Source organism: Numida meleagris, chromosome Z (assembly GCF_002078875.1).
Source record: "Numida meleagris isolate 19003 breed g44 Domestic line chromosome Z, NumMel1.0, whole genome shotgun sequence".
Classification (NCBI taxonomy): Eukaryota; Metazoa; Chordata; class Aves; order Galliformes; family Numididae; genus Numida; species Numida meleagris.
This window is the reverse complement of record NC_034438.1, coordinates 71,586,456-71,607,139: the sequence shown is the minus strand read 5'-3', so window position 1 is coordinate 71,607,139 and position 20,684 is coordinate 71,586,456. Positions and strand designations below refer to the sequence as shown.

The window sequence follows — 20,684 nt, the reverse complement described above, 5'->3', positions numbered from 1 at the left end:
TGGTGATTTTATGGCATTCAGAAAGATGCTGTTACACATGGTAAAAAGAAGGCAAAAGCTTTGCTTACTTTGGCAGTCACCCAGGCCATCTGTATTGCCATGTTCTACGTCCTGCTCAAACGCCAGCCTAAATAATAGAAAGAAACATCACAGTATGAGTAACAACCAGAAAAAAAAATTATTGCATCTGCAACTGAAATAAAAGAATCATAGAATCATAGAATGGCCTGGGTTGAAAAGGACCTCAGAGATCATCGAGTTTCAACCCCCCTGCTGAGTGCAGGGTTGCCAACCACTGGACCAGGCTGCCCAGAGCCATGTCCAGCCTGGCCTTGAATGCCTCCAGGGACGGGGCATCCACAACCTCCCTGGGCAACCTGTTCCAGTGCGTCACCACCCTCTGCGTGAAAAACTTCCTCCTCATATCTAACCTAAGACACATCATGAAACTGTCCATTTCTTTGAAACTTTACTACAAAGTCTAAAAAACTGAAACACAGGCCTTCAAATTATTTGTGGTTGGAAAGTGCTTCCTTGGCTTCTGATGTTTTTCTTTTCTTTGAAAACCCACTGTGTATCTCATTGTCAAGGGAGGTGAACATTCATATATTCTTAAATTGTTAACTATAAGAAAAATGACATTGTCAGGAGCAATTATGATCCTACCTTGACTTGTCCATAGAGCAGTCAAAGTGCACCAATACTTTGACATAAGAAGGAAGCTAACCTATGAGCTAGGTACTGTGCTGGGGAAACACAATCTACATTTTCAAAGTTATTTAAGTATTGCATTGGACAAGGTTGCAGGTCACAAGGTCCAGATCACAAAGTGAATTACACTGAATCTAGGAGCCTTGATTGATAAATATGTACAGGCTTTCCTAGCTGGCATGCCCAACTTAGGCTTTTAACCTGTGCCAGAAATTTTGTGAAGCTGCCCTTCCAAGTTCCCAATATGGTAAAAGAGGAGTGACGAGAGCCTTGGAAAACCTCCAGCACAAGCATTTGTCTACATTAGTTAGGATCCTGCCGTTGATGAATAATTATCCTTGCATACACCTAATTCCCAGAGCTGTGTTCTTAAAACTCCTGCTCAACTGTCACCTATTCCAGGAGGGCACCTGTTATCCTGTTGGATAATTTAGAAGTTCCTCAGACATCTGAAAGTTGATCTGCATCTTCTTCCTAAGTGCTATGCATTGGGTAGAGAGTGACCTGCCTTGCTCACCTGTGGACTGCACCACTGCAGGCTACACCATTTCTGTCTCACAGAATCACAGAGTTGCAGGGACTAGAAGGGACCTCTGACGATCATTCCAACTCTACACTAAAGCAGGATCCCTAGAGTAGCTTGCAGAGGAAAGTGTCCAGGTGGGTTTTTGAGTATCTCCAGAGAAGGAGACACAGTGGCCTCTCCGGGCAGCCTGTTCCAGTGCTGTCAGTCCAGTCAAAGTAAACAACTTTTTTTTCTCATGGTCAGATGAGAACAGAAGAGCCACTTTTGAGGGTAAGGTGTATAAGTCCCCTAAAACTTCTCATGGCCAAGTGCAAAAAATCTCAAGTACTTAAAGAACGCTGAGAAACCCTTATACGTACGCAAGTGCACTTTAATGTTATTCTACAAAACGACCTGTTCCCAATTCTGTGATAAAGCATATTCAGACAGATAAAGCTATAATATCCACAATGGACAAAACAGTTGGAATTTATCAGCTAATTAAGACCATGGAATAAATAAAGGAATGGTAACTATCCATTTTATAATAAAGTACAGAAGTAGGTGTAAGCTGGATTGGCTGTGGGGCTGTTGTGGTTATGTCACATTTGTGCAACACTTGAGGTTAAGCTGCATGTCAGAGTGGGCAAGTGTGAGCTGTGTCAGATGTACCCAAGGAATGGGATGTCTGAAATTGATCTGCTCCCTGCAAGGAGACTTAGGTAATCATATTTAAACAAAGCTTCACAGAGTTTCTATTATTATGAAATAATTGAATTCCACTGTTCAGCAAGGGGAGATCCAGCCCTTCTCTGAATCTACTTTAAGTTCTTTCTGTGCCCTGTGATTCCTCTTAGTAATGCACAGTAAATTAGAAGGACTGGTTTTGTTTCCAGTGGACAAATTGCTTCAGTAATCTAATTTGGATTCTACTGCCTCTTTAATCAGCTGTGATGGCTCCAGTGTGGGCTGGTCCAGACATAAGCCATCCAGTTCCCTCTTTTCAACAACACGTGGGCTTTAGTACAGCTCTTTCATTTTCTTCTTCCTCTTCTTTCAGCAGTTACCAGTCAGCTGAGAGTTCACACCAAAAAAAAAAATGGTGAGAAATTTCAGAGAATGCAAACAGGGCAGGAACAAACACTTCACGCATTTTTCTTCCCTGAGAGCCCCACGTTTCAAACAGCTCAGTCCAAGTCTCCCCGGCGCCACTGCCACTGCCTCGTACTCATCCAGCAGGAGTCATTACTCACTTAGCACCAAGGACCAGCTGTGTGCACGCCCCGCTCTCCTTCACCCAGCCGCAGTAGGGGTCTCTGGATGCTATGCAGGCCCTTGAGAAAAAAGAGCAGAGGAAGCATTTTGGGATGTTCCCATGCCTGGCACGCAGGCTTCTGACAAGAGGGCAAGAGCTGGCCCAAAGTACGTACTTTTTGCATTTGCCATGACGCTCACACCGCCCCAAGGGAACCTTGATGACACAGGTGGAGAAGGCAACATAAAGGGCGCTGCTGGGTTTGTCGAGCTGCATAGCCACAATACGCTTGTCTTCCATGCCATCGTAACTGCACCTGATTTGACAAAGGGAGAAACAGTTACAAAGGAGTTCTGCTGGGAAACCAGATGAAAAACTAATGGTTCCTCAATTTGAAAAGGAAACAAAGGCCACCAGAAACAAAACCTGAACAAGGCAAGGTGAAAGAATACACAATAGCCACTAAAAACACCAGTAAAAACACATATAACTAAGTAATAAAAGTGCATGGGACAAAGGGAGGAGAGGTGGAGAGAGACTGCACACCAGACAAGCCTTCTGAAAGCCCTTCAGTTTTTCTGTTTATTCTTCTCCAGCACTCAAAGTAGCTGAAATTTCTGCATGCTTATGGCCCACTTCAGTGTCCCTTTAGGCATATTTAAGGAAGGCTAAAATGCCAGAAATTTCCCTTGGAGACTAGCTTGCTGTTTGATGAGCTATTTGGAGAGGAATCACACTTTTTATAGGATTAGAAAATTAATCTTCCTTTGCAGAATTTCTTTTAATTATCAGTCAGCTGTTGCATAGGATGGGCTATTGTCTACACATACTGGATGAAAAATCTTTCATTTCAATGTAGGGGCCGATAACCAGACATCCCTCCAAACAATTTAAAACTACTCAGAAAAACTTGGCTTCTCTAAACACTTCCTTTTTCATGGGACAACTTGCTCTTTGGGAAATCAGAAGTGTCAGAAGTCACCCATACACAAGTAAAAAGAATCAGATACACACTTTTCAGGATTGTAAACGTTCATCTCCTCCAGGAAAAGGCTGTCATTTAGGAAACCACTGTTTCCTGTCCGTGCCAAGAACTTCAGGATGATTCCCTTCTCTGATCCCAAGAAAACCACAGTGTAGTTCTGATACGGCCCAGCAGCAGAGTCAACAGCAATTTTGGTCAGGCGGTATCTAGAATAACAATACAGCATTTTGCATCATGCGGATTAGATTGCCATTTATTTTATCACTTTTTCCACTTAAAATATCTGTGTGATAGCCCTTGGGTGATCATATAACATATTTAAGCACTTTTTCTAGCTGAGTAACCCTGTAAGTCAACACAGACTGTACCAGTTTGGCTGCCCAAATGGTAGGGAATTTCCGTGTGTTTGTGTGCATGTCCAGATGTCAGTTAGCAAACATAGCTGCAGCAGCAAACCTCAAGCAGAAGGCAGAACTGTTAAAGAGTCTGAGGCAATTTAGGAATTATCCTTCCAAACAAAAGCAAAGTACTAGCTTGATGACTTCTACAGGCAGGGAAAGAAAATCAGCACTGTGATTTTTAATTTTTTTTTTAATTTCAAGCTCAACCACGTTAAGAAGAAGAATAATGATAATGGATCTGCATTCAACTTTTTGTCAGGAAAAGTTGTGTTAGTGCAATGCTGGGAAGCTAAATTTCATTTTATTTGACTAAAAATAATCACATAGCAACCACTAAGTGATTTTAGTGCCAAAATGGGATCAAACTGTGGGATTACAGAACTTACTGAGAGTGAGTACTGGTGATTTGATACTATTGGTTACCTGGTACTGGAGGTCAAAAGAAGGCACCCTGCAGAGCATGTTGCTCTCATCTTTGGTCGGACACACACAGCTAAAATGCAGCATGGCAATATCGCATGGCAATGCAGCTGCATAATACTGCATCAGGATTTTGTAAACCCCACTTCAGTACCAGGGTCTTGATACAAAATTTCACCCTCGTACAGAGGAAGAGAGGAAAACAGGGCTAAATTTTTCAAATTATTCAATTAACAACTGAAGGGCAGATAAGTGGTTTAGCGATCACAGCATGACATGAGAGTGGGAACATATTTTCAGAGGGAGGGTATGGAGTGTTTGAGGCTTGTTGATTTATGAGTCTTCGTTCAAATCTCCTCTTTATTATTTTTGTCTTGTAATAGAAAGGATACAGATTATGCAATCAGTTTTCCCTTTACACTTCTGTAAACAGTAAAACATACCAGCATATATCACAGCAGACATCTTCATATCCGGTGAACATATCCTGGCAGGTGTGTTTGTATCCTGTATACGTATCCCTGGGCGATCTGTTGATCCTTGCCCAAAGTTTTCTACAGAGCTGTTTCAAACATTGACCCATAAGCCAAGAGGCAGGTCAACCTTCCCTGCACTGCATTTCCTCCACGATCCAGTTTCAGCACAGCAGAGTTGGAAAGGATTAAGTTTTTTCCTATATTGGAAGCTGCTCAGGGAGTTCTACAGTATCGGCTCAGCACTGCCATCTTCCCTACCTGGAGTCATGCCCAGCATACCAAGGATATCCACAGAATTTGAGAGTACTGTAAACAAGATCATTAGCACAACCTGACAGTCAACAATGAGAAAGAGTCCATTTGGAGGTACTTACCTGACCATCGTTCTCAGGAACCAGGGCCGATTGACAATGGAAGGCACAGCCTCATCCATCAGTGGGTGTGTTTTGATGAAGTTCAGAGTGTCATCTGGGAACTCACTAGAGGTTGCGTATTTTTCTAATGATGTAGAGCCAGCACAACAACCAGGTCTAAATAAAAGAAGAACATAAAGCCAGAACACTTACTTGACACATAAGTGCAAATCTCCTTTCTGTAACAACTGTCACGACACCCTCAGTGAAATCTGAAGTGCATTGCAAGGGTTTAAATAAAGGACTGAGAATATGCTGGCCTTGTTCAGACTCTCAGGAAAACCCCAAACAAAGCTCTAACTGCCACTCAAAGGTACTTCCATGCTGCCACCTAAAAGCACAAACACATTTCTTTAGCAGGAGTTTAACAAACATGGTTTTTAGACTATCCACTCACATGGAGTTTTACTACTGTATGTTTGTATTTGACTTGATGCTGTTCACTGGCATAGATGTTCTCTGATCTGTATCTTGCCTACCTGACTGTTCTTTCCTGAAATAAAACTAGCCTTTAACATACAGAGAGAAATTGCTTTTATAAAATGGGTGGAAGAGTGCTGCTTTCAATACTGTCTGGTAGAAAGAAGACTACTGAAGAAGAAAACCCAGCAAGCATCCATGTGAGCATTAGTTTTATCCTTTAAGTTGGTCTGGACAAGAGAACTTAAGTGTTGTAGCACATAAAGGACTTCCACTGAGACATTATTGAATCATTTCTGGACAATTTAAATTCAAATCTACTTACTGCATTCCTAAAATCTGCCCTCCTTCTCCAGCTAACTAAACCTTCCTGCCTCAACAGGTAATCACTGCACTGTAAGCAGCGTAATTCTTTGCCTGTATTTAACATTTTGTGGATTATTTTCTCCAGCATTTCATTTGATCTAATTTCCTGGACCATTATGATTCCTCAGCCTCTGAACCACTGTGACATGAAAAAACAAAAGATGGATCATCCATGTATACACATTCTGCAGAGTTCAATCTTCATCTGGTCTAAAGTGGGTAGAGCCACTGACATCAATGGAATAATGGCACCTTGAACATATCTGCCACTCAGATTTAGATAAATATTCAAACCTTAGGTAACTAAACGTTATGTAGGTAGCAAGGGACTAATTGGGTCAGAGGCTTTAGTCCTGCACAGCTCTGTGTGCTCTCCAGGTCCAAAATATTCAGATTGTTTTGTAACTACATATAGAATTAGCAATAGAGGATAAATCAAGGTCATCACTAGGTCCTTGGAAGGGCACTGATTCATTAGGTGAAATTCTCTAGGGAGCAGTCTATGCTTTCTGGCAACACAGTACCTAGAGTTTCTCTATATCTAATCTAGAGGCTTATTTCTCCCTAAATCCTGATCACATGATTGGATTAACCCTATTTTAATCTCAAGAGTGGTTTAGTTGAGTAGACATAAAACTGAGTAAACCCTCCTGTTCATCTCAGCAAAAAAGGGAAGCAAGGACCCTGAAAATTTCCAGTATGTCTCTGAGAAATGTTAGGATCAATTAGAGCACTAACGTTTCTGCACCATTCTGAGATATCCAAACAAAAATGACCTTATTTCAAAATCATCTTTTGCCTCTCTTATGAATTTCAACATGAGTTACAAGTAATGATTATTTTATTTAGCAGATTGAAGGCCAAATATTGTATTACACACTTCACTGATTCAGTTCACATTATCTCCTACTGACTTAGAATAAGCAGTACTATCCCATCTTCAGCCTAACTGTTAGCATGCCATCGGACTGTCTCACAAATTTATAATGCAACTTTCTCTTCTCCCTTTCCACTCACAAGAAAGAACATTTTCTCTTTGTCCTTTTCCCTCTTCTCTGCCAATATTCTATATACGGCTATCATTTTCAAATAAATGACCTTAGAACTCTCATGCCATCTTACTCTATCAAAGCAGCTCGTGAAATCAGTGAGTTGTTGAAACAATGCAAAAAGGAGAAGAAAATCCAGGACCAATACAGGCAGGTGCCTTTCTAGGGCTCAGACTGAAAATAGACACAGAACTGATGAGATTTTTCAGGCATGCCCAGGTTCTTCTCCTGACTGACAGCATCAGAATAAACACAGCATAGGGACAGTAAAGTTGGCAAATGTCTAGAACACGATGGGCCAAATATGGACTTACATAGAAGCCTAGTTGCCACCACAGAGCTTTAGATTTTTTTTTTAAGTTACTAAGGATATTACAGATGATACAAAACATATATTAAAGTGCTATCACTAGACTAAAATTAGTGGATTTGCTCTATTTACATTTACATCATATTCTCAGAGCATAATGCCACTGGTGTAAATGGGTTAACAAAGGGCTGTCAATAATAACTAACAAAATGGATGCATTCAGGAAATATGAATAGAGTGTAAAAACAGACTGACGTGCAAACAGGAGAGAAGTGGAGTGGGAAAAACAATTCAGGAGGAATGAGATAAAACAAGTCTCCATTCTGATGGAATGCTGCTCCTCCTACTCCTGCTCTCCCAACCCAGATGCATCTTCTATGGCAAGTAAATTGTATGTTAGCCCAGAATTAGTGCACGCTTTGCTATGAGATACACTCATTACTGAACCAATATGCAACAAGTAACTCGTACCACTATTCATCTGGCATTTATTATGACCAAGCGGATCTAAATCTGGCTTGCTTTACATTACACAAATCTAGTTTAAGCAAGAAAATTCTGACTTCTGTACAAATGCGACTTAAATCATATTTCACAATTACAGTATATATCTTCATTCATATCTGTACCTTAAAAGGCTGTTCAGATTGTCAAAGACTGTGCATGCAGCAGCAGAACAATATTACTACACATCAGGCATACCTGGGTTTGGGCACTCTTTCATCAGGAACCGGTGTCCACGTGGAGTCTGGAGACTTTTGTTCTTTGAATCTCCCAGTGAATACAGTGGCAATGTCAACCATGTCATAGGCACAGACTGCAGAGCCAGGGATGCTGCAAAGTGATATTTCCCAGAAATTGTTACTCACTCTGCAGTTATGCATAAAATCTTGAGTGACAAACATGCTGTATAGAAGTTTTCCTGTCACAGGCTACTCAATTCTGAACTCTGTAACCTCTGAGTATTGACAGGAAAAGCCAGCTCTGTGGAAAAGACTGAAATGTACCAATCAGCAGACAGCTCCTGCCAACACAATTTGTTTCAAAGCCTCTATAGAGAAAATTAATTGCAATAATCTTGAAAATGGAACAGAATCTGGAAAACTCCGTGTATGACTGGTAATGCATGAAGAGTAACAGCTACTCTCATTTAGAGCACATTATTTGGAAATTTAAGTTCTTGTAAGTCACAACATGTTCTCAGTATGAATTCTCACAGTCCCTGTCATGCCTCAAAAATACACTGTAGACAGATCAGAAGTTGGAGTTGATCAAACTGGAAGCATACTGCACTGTGCCATTTGCATTTGCACATTATTACTCCATCTTCTTACAGCCTCATCTCCATTGGGTTTTCCCAATAGAAAGAAGTTAACTATGTGCAGCAATTTGCTTAACTCAATCACTCAGTGAGGTGTAAAGAGCTTGTAGAAGCAAACACAATTGTATTTTTAGACGATAACGTTGTAAATTTCAACTTGCAAGCAACTACATGGTAGTACTGTCTAAACATAATTACAACCTTACCTACGTACTTTCTGAAAAGCTTAGGATTTTCCCATGGCCACTCACTTGGAAGCATGAATTATTCATTTATCCACCCTTCACTTTTTACACATTAACTACTGTATTCTTGTCTGATTTCTCTGCTTGATTTTATCAGATAAATAGCATGAACCGAACTGGCTGAGGCTTTCAATCCTGCTTTTAGCTAGTAGGCTATTACATACCAAAGAGAAAATGTAGGAACTGTAATACTGTTACAGAGAATAATACCAAACTTATAAGGGTGCATAAATTGATAAGAGAATAATTGCTTGAATATTAAAAGGCTCTGAAATGCTTATTACTGAAGGAAAGAACAAGTAGGGAGACAATAATAGTCTAACTTTGATCTCCACAGGCTAGGTTTTTATATGGAAGGAAACTTACTTCAAAGCTTTACATTAACGTGATATTACACAGTGATAGTTTTAAGGAGAAGTAGCCACATGAATTTTGATGTAAGGTCAGGGGTGTACTTGGCAGCAAACAGGACCACATCCTAGTCCGCAGCAAGTCTCACTTCAGATAGGCCTTGCATACTGCTGAATTAAGCACTAAATCAGAAACAACCCTAAAATCTTGAGGGTTACTGTTTAGAACTAGATGTGTAGAGAACCGTCCTCAACATGTTTCCAAAGTGACGGAAGGATCACTACTGAGAAGGCTGCAAAATCTTTTTCTGTGGGGGATGGCAATTAGCAGGTCCACGGTGCCATAAAAACAACATGGATGGAGGACTGAAGGTCACAGCCAAGCAATCTCTCATGCACTAACTACAACCCATCACCAGCTCCCACACTGGTTGATATCAGATTGAACTGAGATCTTCTCCAACTCATTCTAGGGGGATGTTCTTGTTCCAGAGATGAAAGGCATGTGTTGAAGCTTTTCCTCAGAGAAGGAGGAATGAGAGAGCTGTGTGCATGTCAGAGGTAGGTCTGTTTATGAGGCGTCCTATGTCCTATGTGCCTTCCTGTCATCTCCAATGCCTGGTAAAAAACAGTGCCTATATGTAGGATCTTGATTTTAGAACCAAGAACTTAGATTTTAAAACACAGGATTTAAAGTAAAGGATTATTCATGACACACCACAGGAAATTCTAGCAGAGTAGGAAGACATCTCAATTTATAGATAATCTCAAGATAGAGCATATTTGCTATTGAAGACACTCCATTTGCTTGTTTTTATTGAGACATTTTGCATAAAAAGAGATCATCTTAATTTCAGACTTTATTCCCTGGTGACTTAATTTTTTCATTGAAGTTCCTATTGTTTTGATGTCCAAAGAAGTGATTAAACAGTCGAGGGCTGGGCTTACTCTCATTTGAATTCAGCTCTGTGCATGATCTTACTATGGCCAGGCTTTGACAAAAGGTGGCAAGCGTGCAGTAAAACCAGATGAATTTCAGCAATAAAATTCCCATTTCAGCTCAAGCATTACCCTGTGAAACAGCAATATGTCTTTTAATTAGACTATGAATACTTTTCTAACTTCTCCATGAGACCTCAATAATTAAGATACAGTTTCTATTCTAATAACTTCTGGAGAAACACATTATAATGTGCAACAGCAATAAATTCTTAACATGTGAACCGATGCACTTGGAAACCACATGTACAATGAAACACAGGTGCTTGTGGAATTACTCCTCTTACTGGAACCTGCTTGCTGTGTCACTGTTCTGCTTAAGCAAGATTAGGACTCCTGTATGTAGACTCTGCATCATGAAGATATGCTGATGTGGTCAGGAAAAGGAAGAGTCTTTTTGTCTAGCAGAGCTCCTCCTTTCCCTCTTGCTCACAAAAGTCAATCATGTGTGCAGCTACCCAAGGGGGTAAAAACTCGTAAGATTGGCTGGCTAAGTGTGAGGAGTTCAAGACATCCCTCTATGAGAAAAAATGGGCAAAGCAGGGACTGACAGACTGTGAAACTCTATTCAGCCTCTCTGCTCTCCTTGTTCTGATTTGGAGAACTTCCTCTGCAGCCTGCAACAAGGCTGAGGTCCACAGTTTTCCCAGGAGAAAACACAAGAGTTAGTAGAGATCCATGAAACAGAGGGAAGGCGGATGCAAATGGGACAGACTCAGTCCTTTCTCTGCAAGAAAGGAAAACTCTGTTTTCTCTTCTGAAAGTTATACTCTGCAAAACTCCTTGGCGGCTGGTCTGAATTATTCTCACGTAAAGAAAATGTCCAAGGAACACGTCCAGATAGTAAATGTTTGAAAGCTGTTCTAAATTATCAGATATAAAATGTAGTAAGCAATGCCAGGATATCTTAAAATGAAACACAAACTATCGGTAAGTGCATGGTACATAATAATTACATTGTATGAGCAATCACTGCTTGTATCTTTATAGAGTAAGAAGAAACTGCAATGAAAAGCAAAACGTAAAGGAAACAAAAGATTATTGTGCCTATTACCTGTTATATGGAGTGGAGAAGGTTGCTAAAACAACATCCCGGCCATTGAAATGGATAACATCTGTAACTGCCTGCAGTATGTTGAAGTAGAAGTGTGAATCGCCAGGAACTGAGCAGTTCAAACGAGCCTTGAGGAAGGAAGTCCACTGTTTTTCCAGCACTCTCTGAGATCCTCCCATATCATTTTTGCAAACCTGAGCCACCCTCGGGAAAACTACCTGGAAGGAGGATAGCAGAAATATTAGAGAAAATGAAATGTTTAACTCAAAGACTCTACAGGAATTCTGCATTTAAAACATTTGAAACGACACAGCAAGGTGCTTAATTTAATCCCATGTTTCCATAATCTGTGACAATAAGAAACTGAGAAAAATTCAGCTTTGGAACAGTGTGTTATAGATGATAAGGCTGTGGCATTTAATACACAGCCATAAATCCTTCAAGAGATCTGTTCTCAACCCAAATAAAACTCATTTCCATACAGACTGCTTAGCTTTCTATTTCCCCAAACAATAGCACATTTTATATTCACAGTCCCTGCAAACCCACACTGCCTGCTCTGACTCTCGTATTTTCAGCACTTAAAAACTATGCAAATCTTGCTGGGCTTTTATTCCTGCCCTCCACCTTTGTGACCTTGGTCAGTTTTTCTGACTGCTTAGTCAGAAAACTATTGTGAAATTCACAAAAATGCAGTAAGTGTTTAATTATTCTTTGAAGAACGGCAGAGCGCAAAATTTCTCCCCTTGATTGCTCAAAGTCAGATTTCTTAAAGACAAATACCGTCGTGCTTTAGAAGTCATTTAGAAGCACAACTGATTAGCACACTGAATGTACTTCATTTGCCTTGTGCTTTTCATGACTGGGAAAAGAGATTCCAGCGTAAGTCACCACTGTCAGAAACCACCCTGTTTCCTTTCAAGACAGCGGAATGTCTCTCACTCCAGCCCACCTTTTGGCTTGCTTGATAGGGAACTTCTCAAAATGATGACCTTGTCATCATGATTTATGGTTTTCATTTCAAGGTCATTCCTAATAGCACCACGCCAAGAATAGCATATGTTTTTCTCCTCCTGAATGTCACTAAGCCATTTGAGGCAACGTTTTTGCCCTTACCTTTCCCATGCTGTTGTACTCCACTGCTATTTCCCGGAAGAAGAAGTAAATATAATTGCCGTAGTCCACTGCCTGGACAAAGTATGGTTCTAGGAAAGAGACAAGACATTCCATGTGCAGCATATAGCATGCAAGCACTGTGTGTGCAGAAAGAAGCATTTGCACTAAGTGCTGAAAATTCAAACCCCTCGTGAGGTGAGCCCGTTTCAGAACTGAGAGGAGCCCCTGCCTGGAATGCAGCACCCCTGGGGCCAGCCTGCAGAAAACCCCTGCAAGGCTGTGGAGTGTTTGCCACTGCACGTCTGCGCAGCATGGTGGACAAAGGAGGGTGAAGAGGCAATATGTAGTGCATGCCTGGGGCTTCAAACAGAGCTCTTTATGGCTTGGAGGCTGTATGCGGAGGGAATAACAAGCCATGTTAGTGTTTCTGCGCATACATGTCTGCAGCAACAAGCAAAGTGGGACTGCTAATGTCAACACCTGGCAAAACATTTCTGCATGCAGAAAAAGCCTTCAAACTATGGCTTTACTCACTGTTAAAATCACTCCAAATGTTAACTATTCATAACGCCTACGTGAAGCTAAACAGCACCATTCTTAACAATGAGGGCATTTAGAGCACACATTGCCTAATTCAATGGCAGCTGCACAGTACCTAGGAACTATAAATGGAAGGCTTTGTGCAATATTCCTATAATTTTGCTTTTCATTGACGAATCTTAATGTTTCAGGACAAATTCTCTGTCCTTCACGAAGCCCTGACTAGTACCTAATACGCTGCCAGGGAAGGGAGTGCTTCAGTGCTTCAGACACAGACTGAGCACACTAAGTACACTGAGCTCTGAAAATTCCAGCCTTCACATCCAACAGCTGTAAACTGATGACTTCAGCTTGGAAAGCTCTTTGGAATATATTCAGGTCTACTACGCTCTCAGTTTATGTCAAGTCCAGTAGCTTGGGGTGGGAAGAAGAGGAAAAGAGATAAACAGATCACTGTAAGTAAGAGATGCAATTCAGCTCCCCTTTGCTAGAAACCATTGCTGAAATGAAATGACAGAGGTCTGTCAGGAATCCAGGACTGTCATCAGAGATGTGGCTTTCCCTTGTTTTGTTTATCTACCTTTCAACCACTTTGAGTCATGTTTCACTGTCCGCAGAGTTGGACTTTCTCCAAGGCTCCGGTATATGACTGCATCTATCGCAAGGAAGTCGGTCACTGTGGCAGAATACAGCTTTCCCTCTGGGGAGGAAGGAAAGAAGAAACAGGGTGGGGAATGACAGGAATAATGTAATTACTTTTGCTCACTAATCAAATGAGAATCCCCTTTACGAACACTGAAGTGAAAAAATCCAACTAGGTAAATGGGATTGAACATAAATTTTTAAATGGAGGGATCTTGTGGGAGAAGAAACCTTATGAAGCAGTTCTTCACTAGCTTAGCTAAGTCATACTAATCTGCCCTACTCAATTTATCTGCAAATGTCTCTAGCTCAATGCTCATAAATTCTGCCTATGCATGTGAGCAAAATAAATATGGAGAAGCCTCAACAGAAATTAGTTATAACCAGGAGAGAAAATCAGACAGGACTTGGGGGCTGCCAGTGAACTGGCACTTATTCAAGTTTTTTCTCTGTGAGTACTTTTGGGCCAAAGATCACTAGTTAAAAATTCAGTAGTGTGCAGGGCACCTAGGCAAAGGGATGTGATGAGATAAAGGAGGACTGACTATCTATGTTTCCCTTCTAAAGTGGTGGTTTAGGTATTTCAGCATGATTTACCCATTTCTCTCTCTTAAAGGATAGGACGCTGGAGGACAAATGATAAGAAAGGGACAACAGACTGGCACCCCAAGGACAACCAAAAGATGCAAAACCATCTGAAGGTAAATGCACGAGCTCTGTCTGCAGCTTAAATTGATACTGCTGGTCAGAACTGTTCACAGGTCACAATAACTTGGGACTGATTTCCCTTGAAAGGCAGACCTTGGAACCATGGCAGCTGGTAGGAGCACAATGCTGTGGCATGAGGCCGGCAGCTTGAATCTCTGTTGTGTCTACAAAATATCAGAACAGCATGCATCTACGATAAGAGGTTATCTTGGGCCTTGATGCTGCTTACTGCGTGTGCAGAGAGCCTCTTGTGATAATAAGTGCTCCTCACTGCACCTACAGACAATGTTTAATTTCAGCTTGGGATTTAAAAATTATGACTGGTTTTTACTAGCAGGACTTTTCTCCTTGTTCTCAACCCTGCAATTCCAATCATCATGTAAGAACAGGCTTTTTTTCTTAGCAGAGCTTGAAAAAAAAAAGGAAATAAAAGCAGATACTAAAACCAATTTAAAATAGTATAAAAAGCTGAACTGTTTAGCTATGGATGTCTGAACTCACGTTAATACAATCACACATTTATTTTTTTTCCTGCCAAGTTGCTGAAGACCACGTGACTAATTACAATTCACACATATCAGCTAAAATAGCTACAAGCTGCAAGAAGAGCCATATTCTTGTAAGCGCTCCCAGCAGACTCAGATGAGCTGGATTAGTGCCCTAAACTGCTCTGAAACTGTGTTTCACTGAACTCTGAAAAGTTATCACAGAGATCGATATGTACGCCATACTGAACTAATTTTATGAAGCTAGGAGGCTTACAGGACATATTCAATAAGAATTTATTTTGACACTACTGTTTTCAGACTGAATCATCCCAAGAGCTAGTGCGATTATTGCTATAAAAAACATTATTTTCAAATAATGGGAGGACTTCTACAGCGACAGCGTGGGACTCATCTTACGCACTTCAGCCATATGTAGGTAAATGTTTACATTAAGTTGGTTAGAAATGCCTTTTCTGGCCAGTGTAGTGGACAAGACACATCTGACAGGTGACTCAGACTGCCCCAAGGGCAGCAATCTGAGACACCTGAGATGCACCTTTTTCTGAAGGTGTGCCGTTTTCTCTGTGGGTTATGAATCACCTGCTACAATCAGAGAATTTCAAGTTTTATGATCTTTGGACTGTAATTAAGAAATTACGTGTTACCAGTATCATCATGACCATTATTGTTTTGAAACAAAGGGATGCACTGGTATACTGTACAGGGAGCAAGTAATTTTTCTTACAGCCAGCTATAAAATCTCTCTTTTGTAAAGCAGACCATGCCAGCTCAAACGCAGCAGCAGCTGATGCAGCACTTTGGCCATGGACATGATTTTTAGTGGCTGCAGTATGTTCAGACTCCTACACCTTTACACATTGAGAGCAATTGCTAAAGTATTTCCAGGTAAATACCCAGGCCCTGCTTTCTGTACACCTACTGGAAAGGACTGACTTTATCACAGGTGGCTTCTCCACTATCTTTATCGTCTAACTTTACAGACAAATGCAAGAGAAGACCAGAATGGTTCACACTTAAAGAAGTTCAATAGAGAAACAATTTCATTAGGAGCACATGAAGAGAAATACCAAAATGCCTTTTCACAACCAACAGCTCAAACTAACACTGCTAATAAGCACTCACTATTTTACCTATCAGAGAAAGCAGAATCAGAGTATTCTGCTGCATGAAGCATAAATAATCATTTACCAACAGGTTTCTGTCCTTTGCTTACTACAAGTGGTAATAGAACAAGAAGATGTCCTCTGATTTAAAATAAAATCATCTTCCCTTTCCATCTAGGAAAGGAGCCAACATACCCTTTCTTCTATTATGAAGGCTAAATTAACTTTAGAGTTGTTAAACAGCATATCCTGCTTCTTCCTCATCAAAGATCACATAAGGCTTGCTTTTGCCCTTCACAGGAGCAGGATGCAGCCAGAAATGGTGCCTCATGCTGGTCTGGCATTGTATTATTATGACACCAGGAAACACTGAAATATTGAACCAAGAAACTGAGGCTCCAAGCAATGCTGTTTGTGGTAGTGAAGCCAGTCCCAGACAAGGCAAGGCTTCCTGTGCATGTGATTTCCTTATGGCCCTTATTTTTAGTCATTATCCACTCCCTCTGCTACCTTGGCATTTGGACTCAATGGCAAGCCTGGGCTGCAGGAAGGAAAGCAAAAGAGATTATTTCAGTCACTCTTCTTTACCCGCGAACAACGCAACGTTGGCATGCTTTGCATCGTAGGGGCACCTGGCCATTCCACTGAACTCATCTCCCAGGAACTCCAGTGTATCCATCTGAAAAACAAAAGGGAGCTCCTCAGATATAGGAGCAAGACTTCTTACCCAGGACCAGGCTAACAGTAGCTTCATTTCTGGGCAGGGAGCAAAGCCCTTTCTGCAACTGCCCTCTTGGCTATGAATGAAGAACATGACAAAAAACACAGCATTAAATAAAATGCGCATCCAGTAAGTCAGGCATTCTTTCAGGCCTAACCACTCTTACTTTTTACACACGTTTTGCTAAAGTCTTCAGTCAATATTTTATCTGCACACAAGCTTCCTGTTGAACTGCAGTGGGCTACGTGGCCCGTGGTTCTGGCATGGATTCAAAATATATCCCAACAGAAGCGCTTTTATGCACAGCAAAAGACTGCAAGCCATAGCAGTCAGAAGAAAAAACACTAGGACAATTATGTGTGTGTGCATTTTTCCCCCCGAAGTCCGGAGATCCTTCTGGTCTAGTCACAAAAGCGGTGCCTCTTCATAGTCAGAAGGACACTCTCCAAGCATCAGTTGAGGCTGTGTTATGGAGAAATCCTCTTACCATCAGGCAAGAATTAATCTGCGCAGAAATTGTAAAATCTGAGGCTTAACTGTAACTCCTGGGAGACAAATTCACCCCAAGCACTGGTAATTACACAAATACACAGATCAACTTTACAGTAAGTTCAAGAGGGTTTAGCAAGCTCTGTGGGAAAGGTACAGCTCTTACCTGCTTAAGATTCTTATACATCAGTATTTTGGGAATAAGCATCTCCCTAGCATACTCAAGCAACGTGAGGAGCTCACGCTATGTGAACCACACACAGTACAGATTCACAGAGCATGAAAAATAACCCATCTGGCAGCATCAGCTATTCCCACCAGCTTCTAGGTTGAATGTTACAGCACCTAAGTCCTCTGGTGGATGATCTGTCAGCATTCATTTTCTGTCATGTGCCTTTTCTGTCCAAATCCTTTGTGAAGGGAATTAGTTGCGCTTCCTTGAGGACAGAAAAGCACTACAGACGACAGGGAGGGGAAATGCAGTTCTGTGCAGCTGTCCCTATACTGAGCCTTGTACCGCAGGCTGGTCTATGCTTTCACCTTGCAGTACAGAAGGATAGCCCTGTTTTCTGTTAGGCACAACTTTTGTGATCTCTCTCTGTAACCCAGCAATAGAGGAAAAGTCTGGGGAAGTGCCGAGGTGACCTTCTCTGTCTGGCACAAGGCAGCTCAGTGACAGGTGAGGTAGCCTGAAGGGGCCATGTGTGGTGGGGAACGAAACACCTGCAGCAGGGGTCAGGAGGGCCATTTATGGCAAGGAAATCTGCATTGTGTTAAAAAGGCAGCTTTCTAGCAAAGGCATCTGGAGCAAGGGCCATGAAGCAACAAAATGGTGCTGGAGTACTGAATATTGCACTGAAGCCAGGAAACACAGTTGCACATGAACAGCAAGATGCAAGGAGAGGAAGAAGAGAGACAGAGGTTACAAGAACACCAGCTACCTGTACCAGATGCGTGACGCAAGCTCATACGTGAATAAATCTGATTCTTCCTCCAGAGACTGAAATACAAGACTATGCTGAACTTCTCTAACACATTTCCTTGACTGTAGACAATACAGTAGCTAAACAAAGTAAATCAGCACTGCAGAAAAAGCAAGGAAGAGCAGCAGTCGTAGTGAATACCACTAAGGAAGCTGTTTTCCTCGATGTCCATGTCTTTATACTGTTTTTCACTTTGACAGCACTGAAGAGAATAAGAATTCTCTCCCGTGGTTTTGTCAGGAGCAGCACTAGTGAAGCTGAATTTTCTTTTTTCCTGAAGGATAAGAAATAACCTGTGGGACACAGCACTGCATGAAAAAGCAGAGCCCAGGTATCAAGGCCTAACTGAGCTAATTTCACAGCTACTCCAAAGACATGCACTGATGAGAGTTGTATGACATAGGATTGCTGCAAGCCTAAAAAAAATGGGAAATATTTGAATAGATGGGCTACGGAATTGAAAGATGTACTGCTGAATGACACACTTCATGCTGTTGCCAGCATAGTTGCAATAAATCCAACAGAAGGAAAGGTCATAAATGAAATCTCACTAACAGATCACATACCTTGTAGTTCCTGCAAGAAGGGTTGAAGGCGTTTGTTCCACAGATAAACAATGTATCCTCATTTCTTTTTAGGAGAACCTTAATAAAATTATGACATTCATCCTGAAGAAAAACAATAGAAAGCATTTAAGCCACTGAACTTTGGGTGTCTGGTTTTATTTTCTCAGTGTGATCTTTCATTGTCAAGTCTAGAATGAAATTGGCTGGTAGTCACTGTGACATTCTGGGCTTTATTTCAACAGTGTTTAACTGACAATGAGCGAGATGCAATTTATTTCTCTTCCAGTGGTTAAAGATGGTTACAGAGAACCGATGATATGATATTCATGTTATAGTGCAGATTTTGCTATTCACTTAGAATTTTGTTTGAACACTGTTGCTTCCCTCGGGAGTGAAAATCTGATCTTCTTTTCATCTATGCTGCTGTAAGACAGTCACAATGTATTTGCATAAAGCAACTGTAAGTAGCAGGTGAAGCAGTACAAAGAATCATAATCGACATCTAATTCTGACCTCATGCATGTTAGTTGTATGTTACACTAAGGGAAGACTAGTGTGAGAAACAATCCTCTATCTGTACACACTGATATGCCATATAAACTTTTCAGTAAGCCCCTACAGGAGGATGGCCAGCAGCATTTAGCTTTTGAGGCAATGTTAACCAAAAACAGTACACTTGGCATTATGTTCAAAACCTCCAGTGCTCTAAACTTTTCAGGATGTTGCTGTGCCTCCTGTTGTAATGCTATATCACATTAAAAGTAAACTATTTTTGCAAATTAAAGCCTTCAGTGGGCTGATGGAAAAAGCAATTACTAGCAAGGAAGTGAATGGCATGATCCATTCCACATCAGAGACAGCAGCCTGAGATAGTAGTGAAGCAACTAAGCTAAAGTGGCAGATGCAAAAGAAATGAAAATTGCCTACCTTATGTTTTCCCTTCATTCTGCATGTGTCTACATCAGCTTGTCTAGATTTCCACGTCAGTTTCTGCAAGGATCAAGAAAGAAATCAATTAGAGCCCAGAGGTTGTTGCATTTGATTTCAGAAGTAGAAGTCCCCTGGGGGAGACTAGCTGTTGAACATATACTCATTAAAAGCATTCTGCACCCTTTCTCCATGATTAATTCGCCGTAACAATAAAAGATCAGTGATGTGAAGCATTCACTTAATGTTGTGCTGCTATCTATTCACTAGACCAGAAACCTATCCTTTTTTTTTTTCTTTTAAATCCTAAGGCAACTGAATTTTGCAATAGGCTAAAACTTGTAAGTATTTTTCTAAAAGCACTAGATGCTCTTTTCTTTTAATTTGATATTATTATACAGATCAAAATAAACATTTATGGACTATATACCCTGATTGGAATCTAAGTCGAGTATCTATTCCAGGACATTTTACACTAGCAAAGAAATTGTAATTCAGGTAATTCTCATCATTTCAAGTTAGCTAGCAATCTTAGAGAGCACTCCGTTTATCAGGATATTGCTGATTTCATCCACCAGCATTCTTCCTCTGGAACACTTTCAGGTAAATCCCAGACTATTTTTTTTTTCCAGTGAGTTCGAGAAATGGTTTAATGTGGTACGTTGCTTAACTATAATAAATATTTATTTAAAATGTGGCTTAAGACAGTAGTAACACCTTAGACACTATTCTTCTCCTTCTGACAATGTTTCCCAGTAGTACACCTAGTCACCCTCCATTCACCAAGGGCCCTAGGCTGAATAAATAACCATTAATGTAGCAGTATTTTATTTCCATAACAAGCCTGTGACCTCACTATTTTGAAGAGCAACAAGATATACGCTCATTTTCAGTGTCTTTCATAGATACATCAATGAATTGTCCTTTCCTACAGTGGAATCTATGCAGTGGCCAAACTGATACGGTTTTCTGTTGGATCAAAGGCTACGTCTGTCACTTATTACACAACGTGAGTGTAATGTGAAGGAGCTGAAGGGAGATTATTTCCAGAAAGTTTATGTTAATATGCTATGTGGTAATGCAGACAAAGCTCTTTTTAA

At 40.9% G+C, this 20,684-nt stretch overlaps 1 protein-coding gene across 6 annotated transcripts in view; it reads right to left on the bottom strand.

Annotated features, from left to right (window-relative positions):
* SEMA6A (semaphorin 6A) overlaps positions 1 to 20,684 on the bottom strand; it is a 113,861-nt gene that overhangs the window by 32,940 nt on the left and 60,237 nt on the right. For all 6 annotated transcript variants that reach the window (XM_021380551.1, XM_021380554.1, XM_021380555.1 and 3 more), the window contains exons 5-16: positions 19,585 to 19,647; positions 18,658 to 18,759; positions 16,487 to 16,577; positions 13,517 to 13,636; positions 12,397 to 12,485; positions 11,281 to 11,498; positions 8,014 to 8,145; positions 5,128 to 5,283; positions 3,486 to 3,662; positions 2,647 to 2,787; positions 2,470 to 2,550; positions 69 to 127 (exon numbers count right to left, since the gene is read on the bottom strand). In XM_021380551.1, coding sequence (XP_021236226.1) covers positions 69 to 127; positions 2,470 to 2,550; positions 2,647 to 2,787; positions 3,486 to 3,662; positions 5,128 to 5,283; positions 8,014 to 8,145; positions 11,281 to 11,498; positions 12,397 to 12,485; positions 13,517 to 13,636; positions 16,487 to 16,577; positions 18,658 to 18,759; positions 19,585 to 19,647 — 1,429 coding nt within the window. The remainder of the gene's footprint in view (positions 1 to 68; positions 128 to 2,469; positions 2,551 to 2,646; positions 2,788 to 3,485; positions 3,663 to 5,127; positions 5,284 to 8,013; positions 8,146 to 11,280; positions 11,499 to 12,396; positions 12,486 to 13,516; positions 13,637 to 16,486; positions 16,578 to 18,657; positions 18,760 to 19,584; positions 19,648 to 20,684) is intronic.